General features: G+C 41.8%; 1 protein-coding gene across 1 annotated transcript in view; it reads left to right on the plus strand.

Moving 5' to 3' along the window:
- LOC137783442 (astrotactin-2-like) overlaps positions 1-15,786 on the plus strand; it is a 218,803-nt gene that overhangs the window by 184,476 nt on the left and 18,541 nt on the right. The window contains exons 18-19 of the mRNA XM_068573373.1: positions 1,628-1,761; positions 3,410-3,558. Of these exons, the coding sequence (XP_068429474.1) occupies positions 1,628-1,761; positions 3,410-3,558 (283 nt within the window). The remainder of the gene's footprint in view (positions 1-1,627; positions 1,762-3,409; positions 3,559-15,786) is intronic.

A 15,786-nucleotide genomic window follows, 5' to 3' on the forward strand; every position in this document is an offset into this window, starting at 1 on the left:
AATTACCTTTTTCCCCTTTTTTGTTTTCCAGGGGGGTTATTATATGGCCATCGATTACAGCGCTTGCCTACTCCCTATAATAACTGCTCATTCAGCACGCTCATTTAGAGGCTTCACCGCTAAAGGATCCTGATCCTGTCCCACAGTAAGGTGGGGTATACTTTAGGAGTTTGGAGTCTCCCCTTTTCACACCTTCGTTCCCTTGTTTGTTTTGTTGATTATTTGCTGTCCTTTTTTTCCTTTGGTCTCTCCAGCCTCTTTATCTTAATCTGCTGCTCATTAAGCTCACTTTCACTCTCAAGATTCTTTGCCTTGAGTAAAAACTAGCGGTATTGGAAGAAGTCAGTTCCCATGAAAGACTATAGAGTCTCCTCTACAGCTAACAATGCAGCGTTATAGAAATCAACTTCTGAGTGCATACCCTGACTCTTTTTTTTTTTTGGTCAAGCTGTCTGCCTGTCTGGTCAGGACTATAATCATCCCAAATGTCACTCTCACTAATAAACATGCTGCGTACATCTGTCTGTTTGTGTGCATGTTTGCATGTCCCCGCGTGTACACACTCCGTGTTCGCCGTTGTCTTACAGATGTGTGTGGTCTCATCAGCTCATCAGATTTGGGGAGTTCAGTGAATGCCATGGTGTATTGGAACAAAGGAGTTGCTTTTTCTCAGCTTGTGGTTGGATGCCTGGTACCGAGTGATAATGTTTCTGCATGATTCCACTGTCCTATTTTTGTGACCACAATCAAGCACATCTCCAAAGTTGTCTTCACGAGGCAGCACTGGCAACCAGTGAGAGCACATAAATAACTGAGTGCTCCATTGATCCATAGTGTGACAGGGGGAACCACAGTGCTTGCAAACTCCCTTGAACTCACTCTCTATCATGCCTGTGGCTTTAGGAAAGCCCTGACATTATACTTTATTGCTTTGACGGTTATATTGGCATTTTGCTGCCTTTTAGAGGATGACTGAGCTTCTGCCTTTGATTTTTCGTTCGCCCGTTAATGAAGCAGCACAAGGAGATGTTAGGAGATGATGTCATCTCTCTAACACACCCCCTCCCATCCCCTTCACAGACAGACCGACATCAACATCGACTCTGACACTGACAGATCCACACAGAAACATACGATTGGCACAGCGTTCACACCTCCATCATAAAAGTCACAGTTACTCCATGATATCACAGTGTAAGCGTGTCGACGTTAGCGAGATGTTTCTGCCTCGGTAATTGGGAATGGTGGGTATGAAAAGGTCACTCTGTGTGGGGGTGTGTGCAGGTCTATCTTTGTGAGACCTTTCTACATTGTAGACAATCAGAGAGCGGGCATTTTTGCAAAGCGAGGACATTTTGAATAGCCCTCACTTCATCGCGTTAAGGCTGGGGTTTGATATGTTAGTGTTGTTTAATTTAGAATGAATATAGTCAATGGAGAGTCATCATATGGACAGAAGTACAAGAATGCGTGCGTGTGTGTGTGTGTGTGTGTGTGAGAGTGTGCTAGGATATATGGGGGCAGTGGTAGGAAGGGTGGTTTGGATGGGGGTGGGGTAAGTATAGATGGATGGGGAGCGTATGTTTCAGGAGATAATTGCATTTCTCTCACCTGTTACCCTTTACAGGCCTTCAAGAGCGCCACAATGAGCTCATACTGGTGTGCTGGAAAGGGCGATGTCATTGATAACTGGTGTCGCTGTGACCTGAGTGCCTTCAGCAAAGATGGCCTGCCTAACTGCAGTCCCCTCAGGCAGCCAACGTGAGTGTGAGATGACGCCACGACACCCAGAAATTCATGCACAAGAGAAATTTCATGGATGCATGCACGGCTGCTCCGCAGGCACCCTCACATCTGCACATGGACATTCACACACATATCTGTCTCCTCTGACTCCTGGGTTGTTTGAGAAAGTTGTAGACACAAGCTCTGTCCCAAAAGTTATAATAGCTGTCAGTAAGTCCTTACACTTCTCTGAAAAGAACATGCTCTCATTCAAGGTGTCCTAATCATACTTTTGAGTCATCCACCCCAGCCATTGTTGCCCTGAGAACAGGAAGTTGAAAGAGCATACATATACAATGAAAGCCTTTAATAAAGAAAAAAGCCTATTTGTATATTACTTTCAAGAGTGAACGTAAAGGCCAATCTCTATTGGCATCACTTCAAGAATAATATTAAAGCTCAACATGGATTCTGCTAGAGAGCACTCTGGCACATGACCTAATGATGTTTGCAGTCAATAAAATGTCTTTTTTTTACAAAGGTCCTCCACACATTATCAACTACATCCAAATGTTAAACAGGATAATTGAAAACATATTGAGGAGGGAGTTTCCTCTGAATTAATCAGAAAACTTCCTCTTAGCTAATGACATACATGAATGGCAGGGAAATAACTCACTGATTTGGCTCTTTCTGACTTTACAGATATTAGTGGACCAAATAGATCCAATTGTAATAATTGAAATGGTCATTTTTGGTTGTTTTTGAAAAAAACAATGATTGCTTTAAAAAAAAAATGGTATCCTGCATCTGGGAAATGCCTTTGGGCAGTGTGTGTCTGTATCTTGTGATACTGTTCCTGAGGGAATGCACGCATTTTCTATCAACATTCAAACTCAGCTGTAAAGCTAACAGATAAAACAGGATTTTTTTTTTTTACATCTACCTTTTTCCAAACATTGGAAAAACATTCTGCTGATAAACTCCAGAACAGCTATTTAATTGACCTTGTGGTGAGATTGGTCTTAAGCAATACTTTACCAAAAATATGTAGTACTGCACAAGTAGTTCTCGACGCTATTATGTCGGTTTTGGTATTGATTTGTTTGTGGTTGTGGAATTGGAGATGGCGGGCGAGGTGCCACAACCAAGGTTTTGGTCATGCTCTCCCTGGGCCTGTTGGCACGAAAGGGTCAATGAAGAGCAGCTCCAGCAGCCAAATCTCCGACTCTGGCCAGTGCCGGAGTGTAAGACCAGTAAGAATCCGCGGGACTTTGTATTATTATTATTGTCTATGAGGATAAAACCGAGCAGCCGGCTTTTTATGAAAGAGGGATAACCTTTCTTTCTCAGCCATTGCCATAGACACAGCTGGAGGGTAGGCAACGTTATAATATAGCTATTTTATCTCTTTTGAGGGATTAAAGAAGCAAAACTGCACAGGAAAGACTTATGGAGAACAGGTGGCATCGGAATGCTGTTTTGTTCAAAGGACTGTCAAGGAAATAGTGTACAGGGAGCGATGTGACAGTCTCTACTCTAACATAACAATGACCACATGGGAGTCTATTTTACGTCCATGCCCATATTTTAAGATATTGCACACACACAGTATAATTTAATATTCCAGATGAGGGCAATAAACCGGTGTCTTAACTTTGTACCTTCTATGCTGCTCCATCAGCGTACGTCTTGCCCCTTACCTGGAGCCCTCCAGCACAATGGTGGCCCTGGAGTGGATGGATGTGGAGCCTCTGATTGGCTGCAAAGTTTCTGACTACATCATCCAGCATAAACGAGTTGAGGATCCCTCGGAGGCAGAGGTCTACACAGGTAGGAAACCGTGTGATTTAAACACTCTGATATGATTTGAGCTATGTCTGTTTGCTTGATTTAATTATTTAGTGGGTAGTTGTGTTGATTGATTGATTATTTTCAACTAAAATGTGTTGAAGTGAAAGCACTTATTTCCAACATTGGCCCAAGATGTTAGAAGACAAATAGCTACAAATCCCAAAACATGCCATACCACAACTCAAGATGATACTGAATAACTTCCACAATACAAATACAAATGATTTGTCAAATTTCCCATCTGTTCCAAAGAAAAGCCTTAACCTGACTTCTATAAACCGATAAGCTGCAGCCTTAAAGGCTGCTTCACACTTTTGCACCAGTGCAAAACCTTCTGGCAGCATTAGTCACTCAATTTACTTAACGTGGTTAAGAAAATTAAGCATAGTTATGCATAGTTAAGCATAGTTATGCTGAGTATGGACCATTTATATCTTAGAACACAAATACTGAGGACCATAGCCATTAATAATACATTGGTATTCACCGGACAGTTTCTAAATGTGTTTGGAACATTCTTTTCAATGCCTTAACCATGCGCACTCACAGCCATACAAACCATACACATCACATATACACACACACACACACACACACGCAAGTACCGAGGAAGAGAATAAGTTGTGTGGTTTGTGTGGAGTCTCTTCTTCCTTTTCCACATCTGTGAACAGTGGAGGGAAACCCCGAATGAAAGATGCTCTAAATTGTCTAATTGTGTGAGACTTGTTATAGCCGTGGGACTAGCTGAATATTTTACAAAATTCCACTGCATGTTTTTCCTACTGATAGGACTATCACATTGTCCACAGTGTTAAAATAAATAGAGTATCTGCTAAGCAGTTACAGAAGTTTCAGTTGGAGGGAATTAAGTTCAGGTTTTGGTCTGGATAGAGAACAGAAGGAAGAGCTGAGAATGAAGATGGGAGAAGATGACGTATAGGGCAATTTATCAAGCGCCATAAATGATGCTGACCATTGTGCTGGAGGGCTCGGGAAGCGGTCATGGTTGTGACAAGGCGGATGGGGGGTGAGTCAGCGGAAGGGCGATAGGAAAGAATTTAATAATATTGGAGAAATGAGGTGGTCTGGACAAACCTGGCTTTAGTCATTGGGAAGTATGGACAGGCCATCGATCACCCCCGGGAGGAGTGCTGATGAAGAGGGGGCACCAGCGAGCGGGCAGAGCGTACAGACAGCGAGACGCAGGCATGCTGGCAGAGGTGAGGTAGGAAGGGGCAGATGGTGTGGGTGACTCACTCTGCCATGTGCCAGTCACCACTATAAATCTTGTCATAACAGACAGTATAATACAGATTAGAAGTCAAAGTCTTTGCCATTTGTCTTTTTTTCCTCCCCTTTATGTCTTTCACTGTTCATCTTTAACTGCTATAGTCTTGTCTTGTTTTCTCACAACTTCTAAGTATCTATGCAAAGAACTTTGAAACAGCTAACTTAGTTGAGTGCATTGATGTGTGTGTGTGTGTGTGTTCAGTTGATGACCTCCTTTATAGAGGACTAGGTTAATTGGCAGGAAGCTCTGGTAGTCCATGGTTCCCCCTTCAGTGGAAACATGTATTATGAATTATCAGGGCATGCATCTGGGTGGCTCTCACTTCCAATGCAAATACCCAAAATTGGCTCTACTCAACCCCCTCAAAACCTTCATTGTTTTTAAAACATGTGGGGGGGTTAAGATTGCTGATACAAACTTGGAAAGCTTCACAGGGATCGATTTATGAAATAATATGGGCCTCTTAAAATGATGAGATCTGGTTCTCGGGACTCAGCAAATAAAAGCCATACTGTCATTTGCTGGCATTTACTCTGACTTATTTTGAAATTATTGGATTTGTACTCCGTGTGCCCACTCCTGGCTTCTTATGTAAGGACTATATTCGAAGCACTTTGTTTCGGGAAATGTAAGTCTGTATAATAAAACCACAAGCTGAGATGAATAAGAAGTCCAGTTTAGCCTTGTGCCCCGCTCACCTTGTGGATAAAGTAACACAATCATTCTGTGTTCTGTCATTCCTCCATGCTTTTTTCTCAGCAGTGTTCCTCTTTATTTTAACACACACACACACACACACACACACCCTCTGATGGAGCTTGGAGCTGCCAGTGAAACCAGTCTTCTACCGTTGGCCACTGAGCAGCTCTAATGGAGCAGTTTCGGGATAAATACTTTGCTCGAGGGCATCTTGGTGGTTTTTGTGTTTCTCCTTCATTTTCCCTGTTCATATTTTCCAAGACTGCGATCATTTGAACCAGCGAGCTTGCAGTTAAGCCTTCCTCTCTAACATCTAAGAGTGGTAATAGACAAAAGGATTATTTGGCTGATTTACTATAAACTGTGATGGACATCTAAGACAATCGTAGGAGAAAATCCTGATCCAAAGCGTGGTCAGGGCTATATACTGGTGTAGATCATTGTAAGGTGTTCATATTGTATTTATAAGAGATAATATTAGGATAAAAACAAGATATTTTGTATCATAATATTGATAAAAAGATGTAACTGAGCTAACTGCAATGGAAACCCATCCGTGTCTTAATTAGACAGTCAGCAGGACTGCTGTATATTCAGAAGGGGAGAGTAGGGCAGATAGGTGGTTTGGACTGGTCGAACTAAGATTAACTTTCACCCAGGAATCAGCTGTTAATGTCCCAAGTAAAACCAACCAACTAACCTATTTTATTTAACTTCCATACTTCACTAATGCAAGACACGCTAACGGTCACTCACACCAGAAAACTGGAACGGCAAAAGGTGTAGTGCTGTGACATTGGCAAGCTGGCACACCGCTAAAGCTAAAAAGCTGACATGCTAGCCCGCCAGAAAGATGCTAGCGCTGACTAGTCACAATAGCTGCGAATAAACAAACGCAAAGGATTAAAGCTCGTGGAGCTTCTTTGTACCGCTAATTAGCGGAGAGTAAGACTTAGCTAATTAGCTCAGCCATCCATGTTACATGCATGTAAGGAGCAGAAAACACACCGTCCCTGACCTACCTGGAGCATCTGAAGAGTAGTGTGAGTCTAGGTAGTCTAGCCAAGAAAGAAAGAGGACTTACCTTAACATAAAAAAAGGAAAATATTTGGGCAGGCCAGGTCAAAGAGAGATGTCTGGGTTATAATATGCACTGGGGTAAAGACGTACAAAGAATGTGATTGAATGTATGTGATTGAAATCAGCACAGGGTCAATATTGGGACTTTGCCCTTCATCAGTAGCAAGCGCAGCACCTGCTTCCAGGTGATGGGATTCAACCCGCTGAAGCACCAGGCTGCATTACACCCAAGTTAAACTAGCGCTTTGTGCTGGTGTCTGAAGGAGAGGACAGACAAACAGACAGTCACCCACAGACACTCAGCCATGTTTGAGCATGAGTCACTCACTCAGAGCACACATATTCAGCCGTGTGTACACTCATACAGATGGTAGACAGAGAGTGTGTGTGTGTAGATGCAGACACTTGGATGCAGCTCTCAACTGGTTCCCAAAGCTATGCATCTATGTCAGAGCGAGACCAGCAGAGGAAATAACACTGTATCCCTCCTGAGATAGATATTATTAAAAGAAGTCACTTGACATGTATCTTTGCTTACTCGGTTGTTGTGTAGACCTTAAAGAAACATCCGCATCCATTCACAAATTGCATCACCTCTGTGAGTTTAAATTGTACATTTAAAACTTCCAAATCCCCCATCGTCACTCCCGTTATCACTGCACATGAGGAATTACTTCTGTTTAAATGTTTCCACTAGCTGGGAGACAGTTTCATCTATGTTAATAAGCTGATTCAAATGATGTCGTATGCCCCCCTTTTTGCTCGTGTCCTTTATCCATACCAGCATCCCGCATGAATGGATGCAATCATAGAGTCCTTGAAAATCTTGACAGTGAATGGTATCTTCTTCTAAGATAACATCCACAAATGTCGCTAATGTGACTCCCTCTTGCTTTATGTAAATTGGAGAAATGGTATTATGCCTAAACTCATAACATACTATAGGGCTGCACATTTTCTTGCAGTGGGCATCAGTGATGAATAGAAAAGTCATGTCAAAGTTTGAGTTTGTTGTCTGGAGGTTCCTTCACCCTCCATTATAGTAGTAAGTATCAACCATGTTAGCTTACTGACTGTAATACTCCCGAGGCCTCTCCTTGCAATTTGTCAATGTGTTGCTCAGTGTACTGTCTACATCACTCATTTCATCAGACTCATATTTTCTGCCTCCATTGACTGAAAATAGATCCAAATTTGACTTCAAACAGCAAGAAACAACATTAGTATGCTCACATAGAATTGGACAGTTTGTCCTTACAGCTGTGTCTTCACCTTGATACAAGGAAATCAAGAGCTGGAAGTAAAAGCAGGGTACAAAATAATGTGAGATAATGGCATGTAATGTGTTAGTATCTCATGCTCTTTTTCCCTTCTCGCTTGGCTTTCTGCGAGCTTTCCAACATCCTTCACATGGCCTCTGAAAGCAGGCACCACAAGGTTCCATTTTTAATGTTTTACATCCTTACCTGACATCTCTCTACATTCCCTCTTGAAATGTCTTTGTCCCTCTTTTCATGTTTCAGGAAGGCTTTTGAGGGGTCAGGTTGTTGTTTTTTTTTAGCATCACCCTGTTCCTCTCACACATCTGTACAAACCATCAGACCTCTGTCTCCAGTCCTCTTAGATCACCCTACTTATCAGTTCTGTTGAGGGGGGAAAAAGTAATCTTTTCTTGAAGGCTTCTTGCTGGTCGCTCACAAATCTTCCCTCTAAGGTCAACACTGACTGCAAGATAGACTTGCTGCTTTGATATGCAAGGAGAGCAGCAGAGGCCTTAGTGCATATATCTTGTTGTTTATATGGCCATGATGCTTTACTGGCAGCCCAGGTCTGGTTCCATATATGCATGGTTGTAAAGCATGGGAGAGAGAATCATGCAATACCTAGGATATTATGCAACACCTGAACCATCCCCAATGTTCACTTTTTTTTAACTGATTGCAATTTAATGTATCTTAAAATGGAAGAACCAACTGTCGCTTAGCCTGACACCTGAAACCTAAACCTTAAAATAATCTGTTTAAAGATTTGACATGGCTTTTTCAAGGCTGCCGGTGCCAAATAGTATCAACAGGCCTCAGCATATTGTTAACTTATGTGAGCGTACTCATGTCCTCTCGTAAGTACTCTGACATACACCAGGGTTGATCTTAGTGCTCACATTAGCAGTTAATCACAAAAGGTTGTCTGCTTGCTGGCACTTGAAGAAAAAAGAAAATCCCATGTCAGTTCAGATGCGGATACCTCTCCTTTCTGTCCTTGAATGCCTTTCATTTCCACATGAGAAAGCCAAGACTTGCTTTTCCAAGAATGCGAACAGAAATGTACCTGGTAAACTTTGTTACCTCCTGACAAGCGCTTGAACTTTATTACTGCTGTAACCCTCAGCTCACGCTGTCACCTATACATGATACCACAGCAGCTGAGAAACCAGTACATTTCTCAAATGACTTGAGAATATAAGGCCCTTTTTACTTTTTAATTTTTCATATTAGCAAAAAGTGTCATCCAATAAGATGTTTGCAATTGGAACTTGGAAAATACTAGGAAATAGGGGGGGAAGACCTGCCATCACACAGACAATATCATAAGGTACCTTGTCCTTATGAAATAAAAGCCCACTCCAAACCTTTATTTGGTAACAACGAAAAGCAGGATAACGACACTCATCCTGCCAACTGCTCATTTGTCAATGCAGTAGGCCCGCAGGGAATCAGTAGCACACAGCTCCCACTTGAGCCATACAGATTCAGCAATCATACTAACACACAAGCTATTCGTGAAGGTTGGGGCACCTTCCAGTAAAGTTGAAGGCTTGGACTCTGTGACATCAAACATTCTCTTAAATACATCAAACAAAACCGCCCTCAAAATAGTGCAGTGAAGCTATCATCTAGCTTGGGGAAGTTAGTACGGAGGGATCCCTGCCCAGGAACATGCAACTGCATAGACAAAGATGCAGCTATACAATCCGTCTTCACTGAACAGAGCGGTCTAAAAAATACAATTTCAAAGTGTGCTTAAATCGACGCAAGACTGTCCTGTTTGTGAGATACAATCACAAACTATTTTGCTTCGGTAGGGGATTCCCAAGAACTCTGCCACCGTAGCAGACGAACACCTGCTGTTTGCTCGCAGAGCCTGCATGCTCAACATAGCATGTCAGCATGCGCAGCAGGAGGTGAGAGATGCAGGGATTCGAGAACAGCCGCTGCGTCACTGGAGGGTGTCTTATTCACAACGTCCATCCTGTCTTTGTCACGAGCGAGGATGAGGGCATTGCAGACACCGTGGTTAGCGCCAACATCCAGGTCCTGTGGGTTTGCGTAGAGGAAGCCTGAGCACGGCGAGTGCCAGATGTACAGATGGAGCAGACAGAGAGGGATCACCTGTTCCTACAAGGCCAGGGAGGCAAGAGGGACACTGACTCACTGAGATGAAGTGTGGGTGAAAATGAGGTCATCCCAGATTGCAGTTAATTGTCTCAACGTGGGTGTATACAAGTGCTGAAAAAAAAATCAGATACAAAGGTGAGATTTAATGGCCATACACAGTCTCCAAACATGATAACTCATCCCGATCGGCAGGCAAATTTAGACATACAGTCTGGTGTGCTGCTTTGCAGAGGAGATGAGTTAAGCTTGTAGACCGTGTTAGTGGGAACTGACTGGATAGACAAAACTAAGATAAAAGAAAACCCCACTCATCAGGGGTAATTGAACTCTCTAGTCAAAGCTTTGCCTCTGTTTTCCCTCTCTGTCTCCTCATACTACGAGAAATGGAGCAAAAGTCAGATGAGACCCTGCTTGTGGTGTGTCTGCCCGCCAATAAGATTCGACCCACTGTATCAGGGAAAGGATCGTAGTCTGGAAACCTTATCTGTAAAGCGCTTTTACTTGTAAGCTACATCCACGCAATGATTCTAAAGTTATTATTTAGTCGTGGTGACGTCATGGCCGTGTCACAGGGACTCCCTGGGGTTCCTGTGGGGCTCGTGCATTAAGGCACAGGGTTGGTGGTTTAAAACAAATTTCACACTCAGGTGAGATTTTAACACCCGATGGGGGTTGACGCGGTTCAAACCAGTTAAGATTTTTCTTTTAACATGTAGGCCCCCCTCTTTGTTCCACCCCACATGGTGAAGTCCCAACACTGTATTTAATATGGAAGTAAGGTGGTGTATGGCTTGCCTCAATCACTGCATTGTCCGCACACCAGTAAAGCATATATCAAAGAATAAATCCAAACAATTCTGTGTTTTTTTATTGTTATTGGATAAGGAAATATCTGCATAAAATAGCATGCATTATTACTATTTATTTACCACATTAAGTCTCTCTTTTTTTCTTTTAGTTTATTGCCAATGAATAGGAAAAGCCTATGAGGGTATGTGTATTATACTCATGTTTAATCTTACATACTAAGGGCTCAAACCATTGTGTAATGTATTCGACACGTCTCTTTTCCTGCTCTGATTTCAGTCACATCAGTGATGGATATGAGTGACGCTCCTCACTGGGGCCTCACACAGGCCTCTAGATGGCACACCAAGGCAGAGACAGCGTTCACAGAGAAGCCAGATAGATTGGTAGTGCTGATGTATTAGTGTGGGACTCAGCATTCCTCTACAGCAATAGGTCTCACCAATTTTGATATGTAAGAAGATACCAAGGATCACAGATGATATTAAGACATTTGACAGTATTCAAATGGACATATGCTAGAAAATCAACCAGAGGTAGCTTTAAAACTTGCAACAACACAGATTAATTGACAAAGTAAAAAATAATTAGCAAGTTGTGTGAAGGAGTATGTATTGATAAGTAGTTCATGTCCTATAATGATCTTGGATTATAGTAGAAAATAAACTGTGGCGAACACATGTTTATGGTGCTTAGACGTTTTGTTCAGCAAGATAAACTTCACAAATAAACACTTTTATGATTTTTGAAACGTGAATGCAGTCACCAGAAGTAAAAAGCTAACAATAGGTTATAAAAAAAATACTCACCACGAATGTGAGTATACACAACAACGCTGTCGTGGTCGAGTCGCTATGATGACCTTTTATAGTCTTATTTAGCCACATGTTAGCAACCACCTTTTTAAGACGCATAAAAGCTTTCAAATTCATGAGAGCGGTATTTCCTGACATATTTTACAACGTGACTGTTAATACATCTTACGGTTTTTATAAACCACAGAGCTTTTGTCAGGCATTTAACCGAAAATCCATTCAAAAAACCAAAAGCACAAAGATGCTAACTTATCTTGGTTGAGTTGTAGGACTGATTCATGCAGAACTCATAATAAGGAACTCATGTGGTTTCACTTAAACATACTATAACCAGGTAATCAAGCTTTACCAATAAAACATCTATTTAAAACTGAGTAAACACCTTATACAGAGACCGCAACTGCAGACCGGTTCGCAAAAGGATGCAAGAGTATGGGAATAATTAGTGGTTTACCTACACTGTAATATCAGACATCTTAAAGCTTTGTTTCCTGTCCCCTCAATTGGAGTTCCCAGAAAGCAAAGCAGGGTGCCAAAAATGTAACCAAATGTACCCTGAATTGGCTGAATTTCTTTTACAATCCGGCTATTATCTTGGCCAATTTGTGTGGCTTTCCCCTTAAATCACAGTTATGCAGAGGTGACACTTTTTTTGTGAATGCGCTCAACGGCGTAGCACTGTTCTTCCCACTACTCTCACACAAATGCGCACACTTAGTGCTAATTAAAAACCTGCGAGTCCCTGTGTTGCGTCACCGTTCTATGATACCGTGATTTTGTGGCACAAAGAACAACCGACGGGCAGGGCAGAGCGGGGGGGGAAAAAAAGATCCTGGCAGTAATGACGGAATGAGAAGAGATAGTATGAAATGTGGAAAGACAGTGAAGTGTGAGGGAAACAAAATGGGCAGAAAATAGAAAGACAAAGGGGGAGATATCACAATGGAGAGGGATGGAGGAGGGACGCAGACAGCAGCAGAGGGTTACACAGCAATGATGTCACCTCATGCTGGCACTGCTGGACTGAGGAACAGATTAGCCATTTGATCTTTGCCCTTATTTTAGTTCCAATTTCCTCCTCCCAGCTCACACAGCCAGCTTAATGGAATGGATGCCATGTGGATCTTTCTCTGTTTTAGACTCCTCTCCTGTCACATACCTCTCTACTTTCCTCATGTCCCCTTTTCTTCTGTGATCAGCGGTATCCCCCACCCCCGTTTATGTAACAGCTCCATTATTGTTTGAGACCAAAAATGCGTCGATAAGCCCTCATTCAAAGAGATTGAATTATATGGAGATAAACGGTGTCCTTGAGCACGGGTGCAGATAACAGATTGGAGTGACACAGCTGACTCTCTTTGTTTTGTTAATTAAAGATGACCTCATCGCTAAAAATGGATGCTGTGCACCTCCTCGTCACGAGCCTCGCCATCAGCAGATTGCAGATTGCAGGCAGGGGGCCAAGGGCTTTCTGCATTCCCTTTCCCTTTTTGCATCCTTTCCCATTTTGTCTCTTCCACAAACAATAGGAGAGACATTGTTAGTCTCTCTCTCTCGCCTCGCCATAGGTCTAGACTTTCCTGGTTACATTTTTTTTTTCGTTTTGCCTCTCCATCCCTCAGTAACTATACCACGCCCTCTGCATCTCTTCTGTCGACGTGGACATGTCATGTTGGTAGAACCTTCTTACTCGCCTTGATAGATTAGTGCTTGCATAATAATGAAGACATGCTGAGGATGCTGCCCCTCAGTGCCGTCCTTTGAATGCATTATAGTGCGTTGGGGGGCATTTTGCCCCCATAAATCATAACGATGATGATGAGATTGTTGTGTGTAAATAAACGCTGGCACGACAGCTAGTTGTCTGGACTTGATCTTAGTTGAATTTGGAGCCAGCTAAAAATCAATTTAAATGCCTTTAAGCATTACATTGGGATTAATTACTCTCACTGTGCAATTCAGGGCATTGAAAACACTTACAGTAGAAATAAATATTTACTCAAGATGGACTGGCTCTCTGTGTTAATTAACAGGAAAGTACCGACAATCAGGCATAGATTTATTTAAAGATATTAATATCATTGTCTAGACACATTTTGCTGCAGATAAATACTGGCCGCAAAATGCAAAATCCTTAGCTAATGCTCATGTCATGTATTTTCCCAGCTAGTATTTGATGTTGAGTTCTGGAAACAGCGGTTTACTGTAAAATGTAATGATATATGCATGTATTGATATCAATGAAATTATCAATATTATAGATTACGGGGGCACCAACCTGGGATTAGGGACCAATAACCAAACTGTGTATTAGGTCACATGATTGGTGTTCACTCAAAAAGTCAATATACTATTTCATATTTATAGAGTGAACAGTGAAGGTTTGAATAACAAGCAGATATTACACATATACACAACAACTAAACACTGCTCTTTAAAAACAGCTCTATTCTTAGTGCTACGTACAGACCCAGGGAAGATGGGGCTCCAGTCACGTCCACACCTGACCCAATGTCGTGCGGGGTCAGCCCGTTGACAAACACACCGTTCTCATCTTCTACACCAAAGTCATGATGAGGCTGTTCAATCAGGAAATGTGTTCAATACGTTTACGTTTGAAGATAATAAAACTGAGTGTTGCCTGCATGACTGCAGTATAGCTATGACCTCATTTGACCCCATGCCTGTAATATAGTTAGTCCACAGAACTGGAGAAATATCCCAGTAACGTGTATTATTGACAGGTTGACAGTGAATTTAAAATCTTTAAATTTGTCCCAAGTAATTATTGAATAATGTATTTCTATTATATATGTTGAAACTTACTTACTTATTGTGTTTTATTTGAGACCCACATGCTACTTTAGCTTAACATACCATAACATGGCTTCAATTATTATCAGATGCAGAGAAGTAGGTTAATCCTGTAATTGTAATGACTTACTTTAATATTATTGATACCTTTCCAGATGAACCGGGTATCAAGAACAACAATATGAAATCTCATCATTCAATACATTCAGGAAATGTTTTTTTAAATGTGTGTTTAATGAAATGGTTAAAATGGATAGTTGAAAACATCCACTATAAGGTTATGATTTAATTGCCATTCATGATAATTTATGTTATGTTTTGGGGATTTATTAGCATTTCTCTCTGACCCTATGAACATAGTAAGACCCAGCTTGCTATCAAATGCAGATGTGGATGTCTGCTCACTGTCAATGCTGCTTAGTGCAAAAGTCCAAACTATACATCATCGTAGCTCCATTGATGAATTGAGGTCAGGGATATGTTAGCATGCTAAACTAAAATGCCAAACACCAGCATGTTAGCATTGTCATTGTGTGCATGTTTGAAAACAAATTGAATCATTCAGCCGAAGGCATCGCTGTTCTGAGTCACATGGCCGCTGGATACTTTGGAGAAAGCACTTACTACACAACACAAAGCAATGGTACAGTAATAGGACAGTTCAAACTGAGTATATATTTGCACAGAGCAATGCAGAATGCACTTTAATACATGCATCAAATTGTGAGCACATAATTTCTTTCTAATCTATTTTAACCTTTTCTCTCAAACCTTGAAAAAATGTTTTTTTGTGTATCTTTTTGCCAGCACAATACCTCAGCAGGGTTGTCCAAAGGGTTGTCCCTCTACCTGATTAGAAACACCTTAACGGAACTCAACCTGCTTGGATAAATCGATTTCCCACAGTGCTTTGTTCCGACCACTGTGCCAAGGATGAAGTTCCTTAATCCCCACAACTCAATTGTAACCCCCTCGCACACAATTAGTTCTTACCTGGAGTTTCCATGTGACTATTTGTGTGTACCTGTGTAATGTTTACTGTGTGTGTGAGAGAAGAGAGCGAGGCAGGGAGGAAGGAAACCTTGTGGAGGCTCAGTGTGGGGAGTAGAGGGCTGAGTGCTGACAGTTTAACAGAAGAGGCCGAGCAGGTTTGGCAGCACAGGAAATATACAGCTTGTGATTTGTTTGTTAATATAAAGCTTGTGTTTTGTTTGTTTAAACCGAGTCCATTGTGGAAATGCCTGGACTGATACGAGGTTGACGTTGCAAAAGGGGGAAAGAAGGTAGTTTGAGGACAAACATAAAT

Source organism: Clinocottus analis, unplaced genomic scaffold, assembly GCF_023055335.1.
Source record: "Clinocottus analis isolate CAN_PGR_092001 unplaced genomic scaffold, fCliAna1.0.p SCAF_13, whole genome shotgun sequence".
Classification (NCBI taxonomy): Eukaryota; Metazoa; Chordata; class Actinopteri; order Perciformes; family Cottidae; genus Clinocottus; species Clinocottus analis.